The sequence below is a fragment of the Bos indicus x Bos taurus genome, chromosome 1, assembly GCF_003369695.1.
Source record: "Bos indicus x Bos taurus breed Angus x Brahman F1 hybrid chromosome 1, Bos_hybrid_MaternalHap_v2.0, whole genome shotgun sequence".
Lineage (NCBI taxonomy): Eukaryota > Metazoa > Chordata > Mammalia > Artiodactyla > Bovidae > Bos > Bos indicus x Bos taurus.
The window spans coordinates 22403482-22422828 of NC_040076.1; the positions used below are offsets into that span (position 1 = coordinate 22403482).

Here is a 19347-nt window from a genome sequence, read left to right on the forward strand (position 1 = left end):
TAGAACTGGGTTTTGGGGAGGAAGGGCTTAGAGGTATGAGTAAAGACTGAGAAATAAGGTCAGTTGATTTTTCACCTAGAAAAGCTGCTCATTAAGAATATGGTACCACTGTTTTTCAACCCAGGGGTTTTATAAACAAAATCTAGTTTGATTCCCTTAACAAGCTGGTTTTAATAGAAGTGGAGTTTCAGAGATTTTACAAGTCTCCCTTTGGTAAATCCCTAAGTAATAAGAAAGCTTGAACTTCTTGCTTTTACTTTCCAGGCTATGTTGGTTTTGACATTATAATAAAAAATGCTAAATCCTGTAGTTTGATGGGGAAATTCTTTCTAAGTCATATTAGCTCTACTCCAGGACTATTAAATAAGGACTTGGGATGCTTCATTTGAAGGTACCATTGATCCACTGGATCACCACTCTATTAGCAATTATCAACATATGGCAATGCAGTTTGTAGCAGAAAGACATCTGGTTAATTGAGGGTTCTGTTTAATTCATTTCCTTATTAATCAGGAATTTACAACATAAGGAGCTTCCCTGGTGGCTCAGATGGTAAAATCGTCTGCTTACAATGCTGGAGACCCAGGTTTGATCCCTGGGTTGGGGAAGATCCCCTAGAGAAGGAAATGGCAACCCACTCCAGTACTCTTGCCTAGAAAATTCCATGGCTGGAGGAAACTTGTAGGCTATAGTCCATGGGGTCAAAAAGAGTCAGATACAACTGAGCTACTTCACTTTCACTTTACAGCCTAGTAATGTGTTCACAAAGTAACATTATGCATAATAATTTACTTCTGGATTCATATTCCTATTTATATGAATTTCATCCATACTGTTCTTTAAAATGTGCATATATGCTTTAAATAGGATTCAGTTCAGTTCAGTTGCTCAGTCGTGTCTGACTCTTTGTGACCCCATGAATCACAGCATGGCAGGCCTCCCTGTCTATCAACAACTACCGGAGTCCACCCAAACCCACGTCCATCAAGTCGGTGATGCCATCCAGCCATCTCATCCTCTGTCGTCCCCTTCTCCTCCTGCCCCTAATCCCGCCCAACATCAGGGTCTTTTCCAATGAGTCAACTCTTCGCATGTGGTGGCCAAAGTATTGGAGTTTCAGCTTTAGCATCAGTCCTTCCAATGAACACCCAGGACTGACCTCCTTTAGGATGGACTGGTTGGATCTCCTTGCAGTCCAAGGGACTCTCAAGAGTCTTCTCCAACACCATAGTTCAAAAGCATCAATTCTTCAGCGCTCAGCTTTCTTCACAGTCCAACTCTCATATCCATACATGACCACAGGAAAAACCATAGCCTCGACTAGACGGACCTTTGTTGGCAAAGTAATGTAAAGTAATGTTTCTGCTTTTGAATATGCTATCTATGTTGGTCATAACTTTCCTTCCAAGGAGTAAGCGTCTTTATGGCTGCAATCACCATCTGCAGTGATTTTGGAGCCCCCCAAAGTTAAGTCTGACACTGTTTCCACTGTTTCCCCATCTATTTCACATGAAGTGATGGGACCAGATGCCATGATCTTAGTTTTCTAAATGTTGAGCTTTAAGCCAACTTTTGCACTCTCTTTCACTTTCATCAAGAGGCTTTTTAGTTTTTCTTCACTTTCTGCCATAAGGGTGGTGTCATCTGCATATCTGAGGTCATTGATATTTCTCCCAGCAACCTTGATTCCAGCTTGTGCTTCCTCCAGCCCAGTGTTTCTTATGATGTACTCTGCATATAAGTTAAATAAGTGGGTGACGATATACAGCCTTGATGTACTCCTTTTCCTGTTTGGAACCGGTTTGTTGTCCCATGTCCAGTTCTAACTGTTGCTTCCTGACTTGCATACAGGTTTCTTAAGAGGCAGATCAGGTGGTCTGGTATTCCCATCTCTTTCAGAATTTTCCACAATTTATTGTGATCCACGCAGTCAAATGCTTTTCCATAGTCAATAAAGCAGAAATAGTTGTTTTTCTGGAACTCTTTTTAGTATTGTTTAAAATCTAGCTTATTACATCTTCCAATAAGGTTTACATGGGAATGCAAAGTTGACTACCCTGAGTATTCTCTTCATTTTTTACATACTATAAAGTTCATATCTCAAGTTTTGCTTCATTTATTAGCTCAGATGTTTTCTTCTCTCTACTTATCTCTACCTATCTATCTCATGGAATGTGTTACAGATTTTTATTTTTTTATAAACTGAAAAAATGTGTTATTTTGAAATCTTCATGGCCCTTATAACTGCAGGGATGCTGATGTGTGAGGTTTAGTTAGGGATCTACCTCATAGAATATAGCAAGAACAGAATGTTAAAAGTTACCAAAGAATTACTGTTAAAAAAAAAAAAAAAAAAAAAACTTTACCCATGTAGATGTGAAGTCATATCCTGACCAAAAAGAGGAAGTGGCAGGTTACTAGATTCAAACTTCTCTGTGGCTGTACACATTAGAGAGCACACTGCTGACAGTCTTCAGTCATTTCTGTAACTCCAGAAAGTGCACTCATTTGGAGTAGTGTGAATTCAAAATGCTGAAGAGAAAACCATCCAATGCTTCAGAGAAGGAAAAACATCAAAAGCCTAAGGTATGGTGATTTCATACATAGTCAAACAAAACCAATGTATTTAATAGAATGCACACAGAGACACATGGTTTTTATCTACCCATAAGAAATCAGTTCAACCATATGGTTGAAAGCTTCATGGCAAATATGGGAAAAACTGAATCGAACATTAGCTGTTAAATGATAGCTGACAATTATTGTCTATGTAATTTTATCTTATAGGGCATTTTTTATTATTTACAACTGTAACTGAACTCTGAGCTCATACTGTCAGCTCCATGGAAATCATTTTGGTGATCTCTGAAAGACTGACATTATGAAATCTTTGTGTATATTCTTTTTTTTAATATAAATTTATTTATTTTAATTGGAGGCTAATTACTTTACAATAAAGGTGGCAAAGTCTATTTAATAATCTACCAAGTGCATTGTATTTCTTACAGTCTCAACTTTTCATAATGCATTATGAGAAGGTTACAAAATAGAGATGTTTTGATTGAATATTTGATGTTTCTCATTTCTTCAAACTAAAATATGATAGCTTATTATAGAGGCTATTTTTACTACTTTCTCTCTTGAACTAGCTCCACTACTTGAGAGAGGATTGGGTTGTTTGGGAAACATCAAAACTCCATAATGTATAGATTCGTTGAACTGATTCTATTTGAAATGTTATTCTATTCTTTGTCTTGAAAATAATTGTTAATGACTACTTAAAAAAAAGGTATGAGATAACAAAGTTTGGATTCTATTGTATGACTCTAAATTAGTTTCATTAGTATCATAAAGGAAAATATCTCTGAAATACTGGTGTCAGCGAATTTTTCCAAAACCTATACATTTTTTTTAGTTTCTTAGGTAAACATTTTAAATATGCTTGTAAATAAACAATAACTGAGGTCAAATGTCTTTTTTAGAGGGTTGATTTATTATCTATTATTGGAATTTATTTGCTTGGTATCTTCCAGACAGAAAGGAATTGGTAATTGATTGTGAACTTTTGAATTGTCATGGCATTGAACAATAGTCAATATTTTATATTTTATAACTCTTTGCAAGTTACCACAAAACCTCTCTGAAGAAAACTAAAAATAAATGATTTCTGATATTTGGAAACTGAGAATAAATGATTTTCAATATTAATTTTTTCTGACAAAAAGGCCTGGTAAAGGATAGGCAAGCATTTCTATTTAAATATAGCTGGATAACATATCATGATTTCTGTCTTTTCCCCTAGTAGAATAAAAATGCAAATGCAAGGTAACATTTCCCAAAGAGTACAACAAGCATTGCTTACCTTTCTATTTAAGATTAATTTTCTACAAAATTTGCTTGATTAAATGCAACCAACATTGAGTTGACAAAACTAGGTTTTAGGGAAATTAATTCACAAAAATTAATTCAAAGCAGTGGTTTTCATCCAAGTATTTACAGTTTAAAGTTAGAGTACCTCATAAGAACCCTATTATGTAGTGAGCTGCTATCATATTTATGTCATGGAACAACTTTCAAAATGATATTTTAGTCTATGATTATCTTTTGCCTTAATTGCAGGGGCTATTGTAATAGAAGTAGAATATTGTTCATACTACTGAGTTTCTTACTCATAAAAGTAAAAATATATTTGATAAAGTATATATTTGAGAGCAAAATGTATCACAGAAAATAGTCACATTGGAAACATTTTTTGTTGTGAATGGATTCCTGTTTTCTTTAGATGGATGGTTTCATTTTATATGAATTTAAAGAGATATGTGAATGTATATGAAAAAGTATTGTTCATACATTCCAGCTAAATCCTTTCCTTTTAATATGGAGTTAATATTTTTTTCCAATTATTATAATTCTGTCTTAGAAATAACTTTGCTTTAATTCATGTTTATTTTACTGGGTAATTTTCTTTATGTACTTTATGGACAAAAAGCCAAATCCAGAAGAGATGGTGGAGATTCCTACAAATAAATGACTAGTAGAATGAGGATTTCAAATCCTTCATTGACTAGAAGGGAATATAGGGCCTGTGTTTAGAAAGATAGAATAGAACCATCAAGAAACCAGTCTGAAATATAGGGAATTGCTGTCTACATGGATTAACTGCATCCAGACAATCATGCACGTCTCCTGACCCAGAAACGTACACTTTGTGCTGCAGCTTTTAGCATTACATACTCAGTCGTGTCTGACTCTTTGCAACCCTGCGACCTGTAGCCTGCCTGGCTCCTCTGCCCCTGGGATTTTTCAGGCAAGAATACTGGAGTGGGTTTCCTTTTCCTCCTCCAGAGGATCTTCCCAACCCAGGGATCAAAGCTTGTCTCCTACATTGGCAGGCTGATTCTTTACCACTGAGCTATCTGGGAAGCCCCCTTGTGCTGTATTCTTTCAAAATTTCTGAGAGAGATTTCCTTGTTTTTCAGTTGTAAGTGCTAAAGTAGGTAAGAAGCAACCACATTAAAAATGAGGAAACTATTATTTAGTCACGCAGTTCATGTTAACTCCTGTGGCTTACAGTCCAGGTGACCTAATGTGCTGCTGGGCTTACTTGCTCAGCTGTGTCCAACTCTTTGTGACCCCATGGACTGTAGCCCACCAGGCTCCTCTGTCCATGGGGATTCTCCAGGCAAGTATACTGGAGTGGGTTGCCATTTCCTTCTCCAGGGGATCATTCTGACCCAGGGATGGAACCCCCATCTCCTGCATCAGCAGGTAAATTATTTACCCACTGGGCCATAAGGGAAACCCCTATACCCAATTCAAATCATGAATGCATATTATACCAAACATTGTTCCTTAAATATGAATTATGAAGCTGTTCATCTGAAATGGAAATAATGGAGAAGGACTTTGTTATTCGTATTTTAAAATATATTTTAAAATATGTCCTATGGTTGTAAGATGGTTCAAAACTTCCATGGATATATAATGCAGCAATAGGTTTTATGAGCTTATATTTTGAACTGTGGTATTGGAGAAGACTCCTGAGAGTCCCTTAGACTGCAAGGAGATCCAACCAGTCCATTCTGAAGGAGATCAGCCCTGGGTATTCTTTGGAGGGAATGATGCTAAAGCTGAAACTCTAGTACTTTGGCCACCTTGTGTGAAGAGTTGACTCACTGGAAAAGACTCTGATGCTGGGAGGGATTGGGGGCAGGAGGAGAAGGGGACGACAGAGGATGAGATGGCTGGATGGCATCACCGACTCAATGGATGTGAGTTTGAGTGAACTCCAGGAGATGGTGATGGACAGGGAGGCCTGGCGTGCTGCGATACATGGGGTCGCAAAGAGTCGGACACGACTGAGTGACTGAACTGAACTGAACTGAACTGATACAAAATAATTTATTATTTTCTTATGAGGCTTATCAATGTCCATATATCAAAAAAAATCAAAACATATCAAAGTACAGTTTTACCATCTATAATTGATTAGTATGTCTTCTTTTTCATCCTTTATTTCTCTATTTCTCCAGTTTTGGTATGGACTCCTTTCTTCAAATAGTTCATAAATAGGACCAATTGCATTCACATGTATTATAACAGATTCATATTGTAGGTTAAGAAGGAGAAACCAGAAATATTCCATAATTGTTATAATTCATGTTATAATTCATGTCTGTTATAATTCATGTCTCACAAGTCTCTTTGTGCATGTGCGTGTGTGCGCGCAAGCGTGTGCGTTCAGTTACTCAGTCTTGTCTGACTCTTTGTGATTCCATGGACTATAGCCTGCAAGCCTCCTCTGTCCATGGAATTTTCCAGGCAAGAATATTGGAGTGGTGCCATTTCCTACCTCAAGGGAACTCTTTATGGGGCATGCTGCTGCTGAGTCGCTTCAGTCGTGTCCGACTCTGTGTGACCCTTTGGACGGCAGCCCACCAGGCTCCTCTGTCCCTGGGATTCTCCAGGCAAGAACACTGGAGTGGGTTGCCATTTCCTTCTCCAATGCATGAAAGTGAAAAGTGAAAGTGAAGTCGCTCAGTCGTGCCTGACTCTTAGCGACCCCATGGACTGCAGCCTACCAGGCTCCTCCATCCATGGGATTTTCCAGGCAAGAGTGCTAGAGCGGGTTGCCATTGCCTTCTCCATTATGGGGCATAAGTAAGTACAAATTAAGAAAGACATTTGATAAATTTCTTTTTGATAAATGATTGAGTATTCTACATTTAGATTAGTCAGTCCATAATAGCCTTGCTTAACATATTAGATAGGTACTGTACTTTCCTTTTTTAATTTTGTTTTTACCTTCTCATCACTAGTATCTACTATTTATTGTGATGTAAAAAAATCTAAGCACATCTAGGACTCAGAGTTCAAAATATATGATCTCAGTGAAGTGAAGTGAAAGTCACTCAGTCTTGTCTGACTCTTTATGATTCCATGGATTATACAGTCCATGCAATTTTCCAGGCCACAATACTGGAGTGGGTAGCCTTTCCTTTCTCCAGGGGATCTTCCCAACCCAGGGATCAAACTCAGGTCTCCCACATTCCAGGCGGATTCTTTACCAGCTGAGCCACTAGGGAAGCCCAAGAATACTGGAGTGTGTAGCCTATCCCTTCTCCAGTGGCTCTTCCTGACCCAGGAATCAAACCAGGGTCTCCTGCATTGCAAGCGGATTCTTTACCTACTGAGCTATCAGGGAAGCTCATGATCTCATTACACTCTATAAATGCTTAAATTATAGAATGAGATTTTCCTTAACTATTTTTTCTAACTGAACTGTGCTAGTTTGCTATATTTATTATGGGGTTATTACATACCAGTGTTTAGAACTTTTTGTATGTTTATTTAATATTTGTAACATTTCTGTGACAGAATATCTCTTTTTAGCCTTGTAGATGAGAAGGTGTAGAGAAGGTTAATAAACATAACACAAATATACACAGAAAAAAGCAAAACTGTGTAGTGTGAAATACATATGTCAATTTCTGGTCCTCCTTCATTATTATGCCACAATTACAAGCTTAGAGACTGTAGATATTATTAATATTTCTGTCTTAGTTACCAGCTGAATTTTAAGGAAAGCTAGGACAATGTATCTTTAAGAGCTTCTGTAAGTTGGAAAGGAATTTAGAGGTTCTCCATTCCTGTCTCTAATTAATGCAAGAATTCCACCTGTCAAATCCCTCCAGATGCCCACCCAAGCTTTAAAACTTTAAATTGTAAAATAACAATAAGAACAACTTTGCTAGTATTCAAGTGCTCAGATTGTCAAAAATATCATGATCTAGTATTGAGATAAGTAAAAGCATGTATTTCCCTCCTAAATCTAGTATAATACCTTCAATGAAGTACGCTCTTAATAAGTATTTGTAAAAGGAATGAATTTTCTTGATTTCCTGTATGCAACCTGGTTCAAATATGAAAACTGACCAGTACTATGTATTTTCATTATTCTTGTTTGCAAGTCTATTACTGTGTACATAAGAAAGTTTGTATGTCTGTGTGTAAATACATGTAATTCATTTCTAAGTTTTATTTAAGTTTTAAGAAAGACTCCAATATGTTGTGCAAGAATCCCTAGAGTGTCCCATTGTTACCTAACAAGTAGACCACTGTTCCAGGTCAGGAAATATGGTAGAAACTTTGAAAATAGAGAAGGAGTAGACCCCACAGAGGCTCTGACACTGTAATTAGAACAAGTTGACCTCTATTTGGCTGGGATTAATGATCTGTGTTAATAAATTTTAACTGAGGTTTTTCTTTTAGTAAAGGAGATTCAAATACCGCTGTTATTTTAAAGGAAAACTTTGGAATAATGGCAGTTCTGGAAATAGCGCTTTTATTTATTTATTTTTTTTTACCATTTTTTAAAATCTAAAGTGCATACTAAATGAGACACCATTAGTGTCACAGATGCTAATTTTCACTAGCAATGACTGAAGTGGCATTCTTTCCCATTTGCATTTGATCCTAGCAATGATGAGAGGTGATGAGTTGATTATGAGTTGTTTTCACCGCACTGCCCGCTGTGCAAATTTATGCTCCTAGACAAGGATGACACATAGTTGTGGCATTAAAGAGCTTTCTTCATTGCTTTTCCTATCAAGACTGTTAAGATATATTTTAACTCTTTTCTAACCAAGTATAAGAAAAAAGGTGAAGTGTTTATTTGAACTGGTGCTTACTTTAGACCAAGTAATTACACAAGGGGCTTATGGAACTCCTTCCCCTAACCTCCAATTTACAGAAAAGAAAACAGCCCTGTAGATATGAAGAATTTTGCCCAGGATAGCATAGCTGGCAAAAAAAAAAAAAGTTGATTTGAGAGTATACAAGACAACTTTTTTCTTCTAAATCTGGGGGTTTCCCATTTGCTCCTTATTTTTGCAGCTTTCCAATTGGCCTTGGTGGTAAAGAACCCACCTCACAATGCAAAAGACATTAAGAGACATGAGTTTGATCCCTGATGGGGAAGATACCCTGGAGGAGGAAATGGCAACCCACTCCAGTATTCTTGCCTAGGGAATCCCATGGACAGAGGAGCCTGGTGGCTACAGTCCATAGGGTTGGTCCATAGGGTTGCAAAGAGTCAGATATTACTGAAGTGACTCAGCATGCATGCACTTCTTTTTGCATCAGCATCTGAAGTATAATTTTCAGATTTTAATTTATGCATTTTCAGTTAAACATTTTGGATTTTGAAAGAACGTGATTCCAAGTAAGGTATGCAATATACGATGTAGGTAATACTTTAAATCCATTTATTCCATTAAAAAATGGTGGGTATAAATAAATGTTTATTTTTACTTTTGGTTATTATTTCTCTGTGCCACTAAAAAATCTCTCAAAATGTTCTCTTCACTTATGTATTTAGTTAGTATTTATGCCATATTTGTTTTCTAATTAATATTTAAAGTAAATTATAATGCAAACCTAAAAACAAATAGCATAAATCAGAAGAAGAGAGAGGATAGACCATGGTAAAAAGTATCACTGAGCCACCAAGATTGGGTTGAAGGTGATTCTAAGTACTTGCCACTGATTTTGGTCCTACAGACCAGCAATATTGGCATTCTAGAAGTTTGTTAGAAAAACACTGTCTGGCCTACCCCAAGCCTATGAGATAACCAGAAGTTCTGTAAGATCTTTAAAGTTTGGAAATGATGTCTATATTGATGGCTTTTAGCCTAGGTTGCCCATTTAAATCACTGAAGAGTTTTAAGAAATACCGATTATTGGGTTCCATCTTCAAATATTCTGATTTACCTAATGTGGAATGTGCCATCAAGAATGTTTAAGGTTTTCCAATCTGGAGATATTTTTTCCTACTTATCTCTTCAAAAGACTTAGAACTTAATTCATTTTTTCTTTCTTTCATTCATTTTTCAAAGCTGTAAATATCTATTGAGTGTTTGGGAATACAGTGGTGAATAAAACAAAGATTCATGTCCTCATAGGATTTATATTTATTAGAGATGACAGACAATAAATGAGATAAATATGTTAAATACAAAGTGTGCTAAGTAATGATAAGTGCTAAGAAGAGAAGGAAGAATATGAAATATTTGGGACTAGGGAAGACTTGCTGAAAGTGGGACATCTGAAAAGGATATGAAGGAAATGAAGAGCTGGCCATGACACTGAATAAGGAAATCTTATTCTAGGCCACAGGAAGAGCAAGATCAAAATTCTGAAGGTGGGGGTGAGTGTCCCTGGTGTATTTGAGAAACAATAAATCAGAATATACAAAGGGAAGAGGAGTCACTAAGAGTTGGATGTAGAGGGTCCTCTTGGTCATGGTCATTATAAGGATTTTAGCTGGTATTAAAAGATTTTGAGAAGGACAGAGAAAAATCTGGCTTACATGTTAGTGGGCCGATTCTTGCTTTTGTGTTTCACATACACTGAAGAAAGTGAGGGAGGAAGCAGGGAAAAGAGACCCTTTAGGAAGTTTTTACAGAAATCAGGAAAGGATAATGGTGACTCACACAAGAGAAGTGGCAGGCTGGGTGTTGAGAAGATGTTGAATTGGAGATCTATATGTACATACTGTAAACTTTTGGAGGTATAAAAAATGAACTTACACATGGGCTCTAATGGTAGTAAACAGAAAGGCTGCCACTGTCCTGCCCCATTCTTGCTTCTATCTTGTGTTCACACATCAAGGAGAAATGCCCTTATCCCTCTCTTCATAGCCACCAGACACTTAGGCCCATATGGATATCCTACTTCTCAAAAGTTTCTACATCTTTCCTCAAAACACAATTTTCTGTTAGATTTGATTTTCCTTTCTAGGGCACCTTGAATCAGAATAGAAGAACTAATAATTTGCTTATCTCACCTTGTTTAATTGTTTGAAAGTGGTAAATAATTTTAAGCTTGAAAAATTATCTTCAAACAAAGTATCAATTCACTCTAGCCTTCCCATTTTATTGAATATGAATCTGTAATCAAGTTTTATGCAGGCAAGTAGCAGAGGTTGAGTAACAAATAGACTGGCTATCCTTGAAAAAACCCACTGTGCCCAGATGGTATATAGAAAGTTCTGGAAATAAATGGTTGAGAGAAATGATGGAAGTGTAGACTCCCCTTGGAAATATAGGTATTATATCCTACTGCTGCTGCTGTCACTTCAGTCATGTCCGACTCTGTGTGACCCCAGAGACGGCAGCCCACTAGGCTCCCCTGTCCCTGGGATTCTCCAGGCCAGAACACTGGAGTGGGCTGCCATTTCCTTTTCCAATGCATGAAAGTGAAAAGTGAAAGTGAAAAGTGAAAGTGAAGTCGTTCAGTCGTGTCCAACTCTTCTCGACCCCATGGACTGCAGCCCACCAGGCTCCTCTGTCCGTGGGATTTTCCAGGCAAGAGTACTGGAGTGGGGTGCCATTGCCTTCTCCATTATATCCTACAGGAAGGTACAAAGTCATTACCTTGACTACCAATGCACTGGATTTGCTAAAAATCAATTTAATGAAACACTTACCTCTTTAATCTTTCCTTGCCTTGCTAAGGAGACAAATGGCTTCATTATCCCTGAAGACGGTGTGTGTGTGCAGTGTGTGTGTGTGCGTGTGTGTTACAATGGAATTAAGCCCATGCTCCAAATATCTAAGTTTCCAAATTTAGCATTCCCAAACTGATTCATTTCTCTTTCTTTCCAGTGTTAAGGATTTAGGTGAACTTTTAGAAACAAGACATTTTTAATTAGCTTCTTAGGAGAGAACAAAAACATCCTCCATTAAGAACTGATTAATAAGAATAGAAGAGAGTTTTAAGTTGTCTGGTGGTGATTCTTCTAAAGATAGCCATTTGTCAACACAGCTGGTCATGTCCCATTTCTCCCCTCATTTAAAAAGCTTTGGAAGTTTTCACCTGGTTTGTGTTAGTTTTCTAAGGCTTCCATAATAAAATACCGTAGGCTAGGTGGCTTAGAGAACAGCCATTTATTTTCTCACAGTTTTGGTGGTTCAAAGTTCAAGATCAAGGTGAGGCAGAACTGGTTTTCTTTGAGGGTCATAAGGGAAGAATCTGTTCTAGGCTTCTTTTAGGCCAGCAGTTGGCCACTACTTGCCTCCCCTTCAGTCCCTCTGTGTACATAACCTCGTGTCTCTCTTTGTATATCCAGATCTCATCTTTGAAAGGCTCTGAACACTCTTATACTTTCCTGTTTGTGCTTTCCTTAGCCTAGAATGCCTTTGTTCATCGCAACTCATGAACTTAAATCTCTATTTTAATACCTTCCCTCAAGGAAGCCTCCAAGAGTTAACCCAAGGCAGTACATAAAGAGAGCATTCTGGCAGAGCAGGGGGGAATATGAACTAAAGTCTTTTAGATCAGGGTTGAGGTACTATTTAACTATGGGATGTTGAACATTTTACTAAACATCTTTTGGGCTTTATGTGCTTATCTGAAGAAGAGGGGGTGTTAAAGCACATCACAGAAGATTGATAAGAAAATTAAATAAATTACCATGTGTAAATTTCCTAGCATAATGTTCATGTTTGATTAATACTCTCTCCCTCCTTTGTAGTTTAATAGAACTTGTTCCACTATTGTTTCTTTTACCATAGTTTATTCTAATATGTCCTCCCAAATGGAGTTACCATCTTACCAAATGGATAAGAACAAGGAATGTATCTTATCCATACGTGTATCTCTGCAATTTCTGTTGAGGAACAAAGGGTGTTGAACTCTATCTAACTTTCAGACTCCATGTGCTTTCTGTTATACTTTGATTACCATCAAAAATATTTATAATATGGAATATAGTCATGATTTCTCAATATATGCACAATACTTGTGAAATGACTAATGGATAATATGAGTCATGTAAAGTAGTACTCTACTTCAAGACATAGTGTGCAAATGGGTCACTGGTAAAGATGTGGGCAACACCCACATAAAACAAAGTAACCATTCTTAGAATCAGAATGTAATGAGACAAAACAGTAATCAAAAGCTGTAATCTGTCTGAAGCGGGGGAAGAAACATTTGCAAAGAGTGTTGCTTCCAGGGTGCTTAGAAAGGAGTGGGAGAATAGAATTTACCATTGAGTCTGCAGAATAATGCATATCAGCAGAAGCAAATATTCCATTAGGCTCAGCAGACTTGCTCACTTGGGTGAAATATATATTTCAGGCTATTATAACTTTGTGTCTCTAGCCCTTAATACAACCGAATACAACTTTTCTTTGTCTCTGCTATACTAATCAAACAAACTTCCAACAATGGTTTTGTGTTCCACGTCTCTAGGGGTGACAACTCTTTGATTAGTCAACAAGAATATGCATTCCTCTTGGCAGTTGAATTTCTCATAACTAATCAACTCCTGATATTGCTAATTTTAGTATCCTATCAGTTTAGTTTATGAGTAAGTACCCCGCAACCCCTCAGTCATTTATTTTTGAAAGCTTGAAGTTCTTGTACCTGTCAATGTGACAGTTTGACATTGGCCATGGGGACCAAACCAAGGCACTGGCTTCTTGGAAAGTCTGGCCTAAGTTGCCAACTGGCCCCACCTTTTCTCTATATACATAAAATAAAGACAACTAAATAATGAAATTTCTTTTCTATACATTTCATAATTTTAACAATTTAAATTCCTGGAATAAGATTCAAGACAGATTTACCTTTAGCAGTATAACAGTACATAGTGATATGACATTAGTCTGGATATTAAATTTTTTTTCTGAATACCACATGGTTTTACTGAGTAACTTTGATTTTTTTAATTACGAGTAATAGAGAAATAACTCAATATATAAAGGTTGTAATGCTTATATTATTTATATTTTTAGCTGTTATTTAGTCATCATCTTTTCTAAACTAAGCTGTCTACAAGTTTCACGCCATCTACTTTAAGACTACAAATATCTCACTATAATTATTTACCAATTTTAATGTACCCACTACCAATGAAACAAAGGGTAACAATTTTTAAAATAAAATTCTTTCAAAGATAGATGTTTTGCAGTTATCAGAACACATAGTGTAGGTTTAGGAATAATCATGTACTGAGTTCATTTCTGCCAGTACTATGACTTTCCAACACCACTATTTATCTCTTAGTAGACTGAAATATTTTATAGCCAAATCCAAATATGATGAAAGGAAAATAAATGTAATTGACAGTGAAGAAGTTATAGAACCTAAATGTCTCTTCTAAATAGCCTAGCATGAACTTACAGCTATTTTTTTCTACCTATTCTTTTCCTGTTTGGGATTACACACTGTATATTTGCCCCACATAAACATGTCTGTTCTTACTAAGAAAAAAACGTTTAAATCCCTAAGCATAGTGTCAGCAGGTGCTGCCTGAGATGGGAATGTTTATAAGCTTTATGATATTAACTGCAGCACTCAACCTCAGGTGGCATAAAGCATGCAAAAAAGAACTTTCTGTCAGTTTTATTATTTCTAAAAAGGTTCCCCTTGAAGCAGAAGAGTGACCTTGCTCTGCTGGGCTGACATATGCCACTGGATTAATGGTCGAGCTCTGCTGGAGGGAAGCTCACAGAAACATTACAACTCCAGAAGCTGGGCTGGCGGTGACCATTAATCAGGGGGACCAAAATCATGCATCAAACACACTCATTTAAAAGTAGTAAAAATGACTTAAAAAAAAAAACTTTTCAAGAATTAGCTTATTGTTTGTCATTACTTGTGTTCAAGGAGATCCCTGCATGACTAAAATATCTCCTGGGGAGAACTTTAGAAAGGTTATTATGTACCCAGAGGCCAAGTGAATGTGGTGGAAACTGAAGGCTAATGGAGGTAAAGGAGAGTTTTTGTTCCAGAGAATTTGATGGGAAAGTTTATTGAATGGATTCTATTTTCCCAGCTTAATTTTCACACTTTTATTTAACTGTGAATTTAAAGCAATGGGTACTATGACTGTTTGCCTCTTTGTGATGATTTTATTTTATTTTAAAAAGTGAAGTAATTGGATTTAGTGGCAAAAACATTTGGCTAGTAAATTTGGTTGGGGGGAACACATGTATACTAATTAAATAATTTTCTATTAAAGAAAAAAAAATTAAAAAAAAAAGAAAAAAAAAATAAAGTTATTATAAAATATTAGTCAAAAAAAAAAAAGAAATTTCTCAGGAACCTCAAGTTTGGGTCAACACAGTCAACTGTTAAATATGTTAATAAATATCTTAATGGACTTAAAGGTACTATACATTCTTCCACCACATGTTAACTAGTAAAATTTTTCACAACCTTTTCTCGGATTACTGAAAAGGAAAAAGATTTAAATCTAAATCCTTGAAAGAGAATATTCAGTTTAATTTAGCTAATAAAAAGTTATCTTGCTTTTTAAAAATTTCTTTGATGATAAAGTTGAATAAGCATAACTTTTATGTTTTCAATAGTTTGTCTTCTAGATTAATGATACTATGCATAATATACATGATATCATTTCATTGGTAGGTAAAACAAAGAGTAGATTAGTATATTTTATCATTAAGATTATGATCAATATAATAAGGCTTTTCCTAATTATTACTTCAAAGTTATTCTTCTAAATAACTGTTGGATTCTTTAACCATGATATTCAATATTATCTTCTTTGTTAGCTGTATACTACTCTGGATAATTATTTATGCAAAATTATTTATTTGCTTTCAAAGATTATAAGATTAAAATAACTGACAATGAAGTGACCATAGTTAAAATATTATTTAATATTTGTCTATAAGTAGAAAAATATAATATGTACACAATAGAAAGTTAATTTCTAAATTTATGGGAGGATTTTACATCTTTCTTATAACTGGAAAATTTGAATCAATTTTTTTACACCCTATTCTATCAAGGTGCCTAGAAAACAAAACTAGTAATGGAAATTTTCTCACACAGAAAACACTTATCACTAAGTAGGGATGATAAATACATAAAATATATTACCTGTAACTCCTCATCCTCTTCCCACCATCTTCCCTAAAGCACATACCATCTTCTGTAAACCTGGTAGACACGGTTATCATGACCTCTAATTCCAAGCCTGAAAATAGCTTCAGAATGCTTCTCAACATAGCCTTCTCCATGAAGGTCCTAACAAACCATCCATGCTGCTGCAAAAAAACTTCCTGCCGATTTTGGTTTGGAAAGATAGTCCATCCAGAAAATGGGGAATCCTAGTGATGCATTCTTGTGAACATACAACACCTTTCTAATGTCCCCAAGTGACTATGTTCAAGTGAAGAGTTCAGACATATTAGACATATTGTTTGTCATCCTTTGCTCCTTTTAACACAGTGTGTGGTTCAATGTGTTCTAATACTTTATCTTCATTTTAGCAATTATTTTCTTCAGACTTGACAATGTCTAAATTGTTCCTCAGTCAATAACTATACAATCTCTTAGAGTAAATAATATTTGAAGATGTTTAAGCAAACTCAAATTGTATTGATTTCAGCTAATTTCATGTCCAAAATCTGAGATCATGTTAATGTATCTTGTTTTTAGACTATCAATAATATAGGTATAGACTTATGCATACAAAATGCCTTTTGCATATTAAGTAGTCAGTGCAAATATAAATAATGATGAATATAAATTTCCAAGATGACATCTAGTATACATTATTAATTTATTGTGTGTGTAAATATAATCTGCTTTTAGGAATTGCTTCTATATTTGTATGGCATTCATTTGAAAATGGCTCTGTTTAGTTCTTTTCAATAGAAATCAATTGATACCACCAATAGAGTGTAAATTCTTCCAGGAGAGATTCTTAACTCTTTCATACAAACAACCCTGACTCTAAGCACAAAGATTAGCCATAGAAGTCACTTAGTATATTTACACCAAATTTCATAATGTAGAAACATTATGCTATTTAATTAAACATCAGCAAGTCATTTTCTTTGACTATAACATGTTATACTTTGCTTTTGTATAACTGGGAAATGTATGTTTTTTGTCATTTAACTTGAAGCGAAACGTGTGAAATTTCTCATCTGCTGTGGTTTTCTCAAGCCTCCCAACTGTAGGATTTTCTCTTTCAGTCCTACATCACTTAAGACCAGGGGCAATCAGTGTGTGCTAAAATGATGCAGGTTGGTAAGTGGTCTCATAGGGAAGGTGTGACTTGATTGAGATCTTGAAGAATGGGCTGGATTTGAGTAGGAGGAAGAAAAGTAGAAGAACATTCCTTGAGAGAAAAATAGCATGAGAAACAGCTTAGAAACGTAATTGAATGTGTCCACATTGGCCAGCAAGGAGTGTCAGTTCTGCTTAATCAGATTGCCTAGCATTGCCTGATCCCATGAGGAATCATGAGTGTACAACATGCTAAGTTAGGGCTTCGTGATAACTAAAGAAGTGTCACTTAAACTCTCTGAGCTTCAGTTTTCTTATCTGTAAACTGGAAAAATCAAGCACTACCTCAAAGGAGAGTTGTATTTGTTTAATGAAATGATTATGGATAAATCACTTGGCATAAAGCAAGCTCTCAGTGGCCATCATAACAATGTGGAGCAAGCTTTACTTTTTGAGAAGAATGGAATGATAAGAACTGGTACTTTAGGAGTCCAGTGGTATGATTTTAGGTGATTGGAGAGTCAAGAGTTGGGACTAAGGGGCTGAAAGCTATTTCGTTGATGCAGAAATGACATATTTGTATGGTGGCAGATGGTGCTAGTGGTAAAGAACCTGCCTGCCAATGCAGGAGATATGAGAGATGTGAGTACAATCTCTGGATCTGGACGATCCCCTGGAGGAGGACATGGCAACACACTCCAGTATTCTTGCCTGGAGAATCCCATGGACAGAGGAGCCTGGCAGGCTACAGTCCATAGAGTCGCAAACAGTCAGACATGACTGAAGCAACTTAGAATGCACACACACAAACGCAAGTCAAAACAGTCAATGGTAAAGGAAATCAACTCTAAATTTTCATTGGAAGGATGCTGGAGCTGAAACTCCAATACTTTGGCCACCTGATGTGAAGAGCCGACACATTGGAAAAGATCCTGATGCTGGGAAAGATTGAGGGCAGGAGGAGAAGGGAGGGACAGAAGATGAGAGGGTTGGATGGCATCACTGACTCAATGGACATGAGTTTGAGCAAATTCTGGGAGATGGTAAAGGACAGGGAAGTCTGGCATGCTTCAGTCCATAGGGTGGCAAAGAATTGGACACCACTCAATGACTGAACAACAACAATGAGAACAAATGCCTACAACAGAGATTTGGGGAAAGAATTGAGCAGATGTGGAGGCTGAAAGAACGTGTGTGTGGTATCTTACATTATTTTGCATTATGTGGCCAAACTCCCCAAAGAGAGGAATGAGCAAATATGGGTTTCCAACAGTCTAGGTGCAAGGTTCAGAAGGCAGAATCAACACAGACTCTCAGGGGTAAGAGGACATAAGTAGAGAGAGATTTTTGTTCACACATATGCCTTCCAGCCTGAAGACAGGCAGAGAAGCTACTGTAAACTACAGCAGCTGCACAAGTGGATACCCTAGGGAAATTGATTTCCAAGAAGGGTCATAATGAAACAATTCTCGAGGTGGCGGGGGGGTGTCAATAGGGACCATTTAGTGTACTTGTTTATGGGTTTAGCAGTTAGAAAGAGAGAAGGAATAGAAAATAAGTTCTATAATAATGATGCAGGAGTGAGTAAGTCAAGCAGAAGTTTTACAGTAGGAAAAATGAGGAGCTGAGACATTTAAGATAACCTGATCATGGTCACATTTTTTAAAGTTTTCCATTTCCTTTGTATTCTATATGGTTTTAAAAGAGTTGGTAATATGAAGTGACAACTTTTGTTGTGTTATGCTTTTTACCTGAAAAGTCATTTAAGACATATCAATATTATTTAAGAATTCCTTTCTGACAAAAGAGTATCTTAATTTTTATTCAATTCCTAAAAGTGCAGCATAACTTACAGTCAATGTATCCAATGCAAATCATGAGATATGGCAATAAGTAATGCAGGGGTATGATTGAGAATTCTGAAAGTTTGAGTTCTTTTTATTTATGAAACTTGTTTTTGTTACATTAAATAGACTGTTATGATAACCACTTTTACAGGTATGGCTCATTCTACAATGATTTTTTTTGTTTGTTTTTATAGTTTCCTTTCGGTAATCTTCTTTGAGGTAGTTTCAATTTGCTGAAAACATCTCTCGGCACATCAACTTCTGAAAATAAAGCTTTAGCATGGAAATTTTGACACAACTTTAAAACACTATGGTGGAGTAAAAATCTGCACTTCCTTTAGATGGTCTGTGCAGTTGATAATGAAAGATACTAAACCAAAGAGATCAAATAGACCAACTTTTGTTCTAAGAATCCAGATGTAAAAATATTTAGAGCTTTGATACATAT

The 19347-nt window shown here is 36.2% G+C and overlaps 1 protein-coding gene across 2 annotated transcripts in view; it reads left to right on the forward strand.

The window, feature by feature from the left end:
• The window catches only part of SAMSN1 (SAM domain, SH3 domain and nuclear localization signals 1), a 112648-nt gene that overhangs the window by 52004 nt on the left and 41297 nt on the right, over window positions 1-19347 (forward strand). The window contains exon 1 of one of the 2 annotated variants that reach the window (XM_027548192.1): window positions 2435-2586. The exons of the other annotated variant lie outside the window; for it this stretch is intronic. Within the exon in view, the coding sequence (XP_027403993.1) occupies window positions 2530-2586 (57 nt within the window). The 5' untranslated portion in view covers window positions 2435-2529. Of the gene's footprint in view, window positions 1-2434; window positions 2587-19347 lie in introns of those variants that run through there. 2 annotated transcript variants of the gene reach the window in all.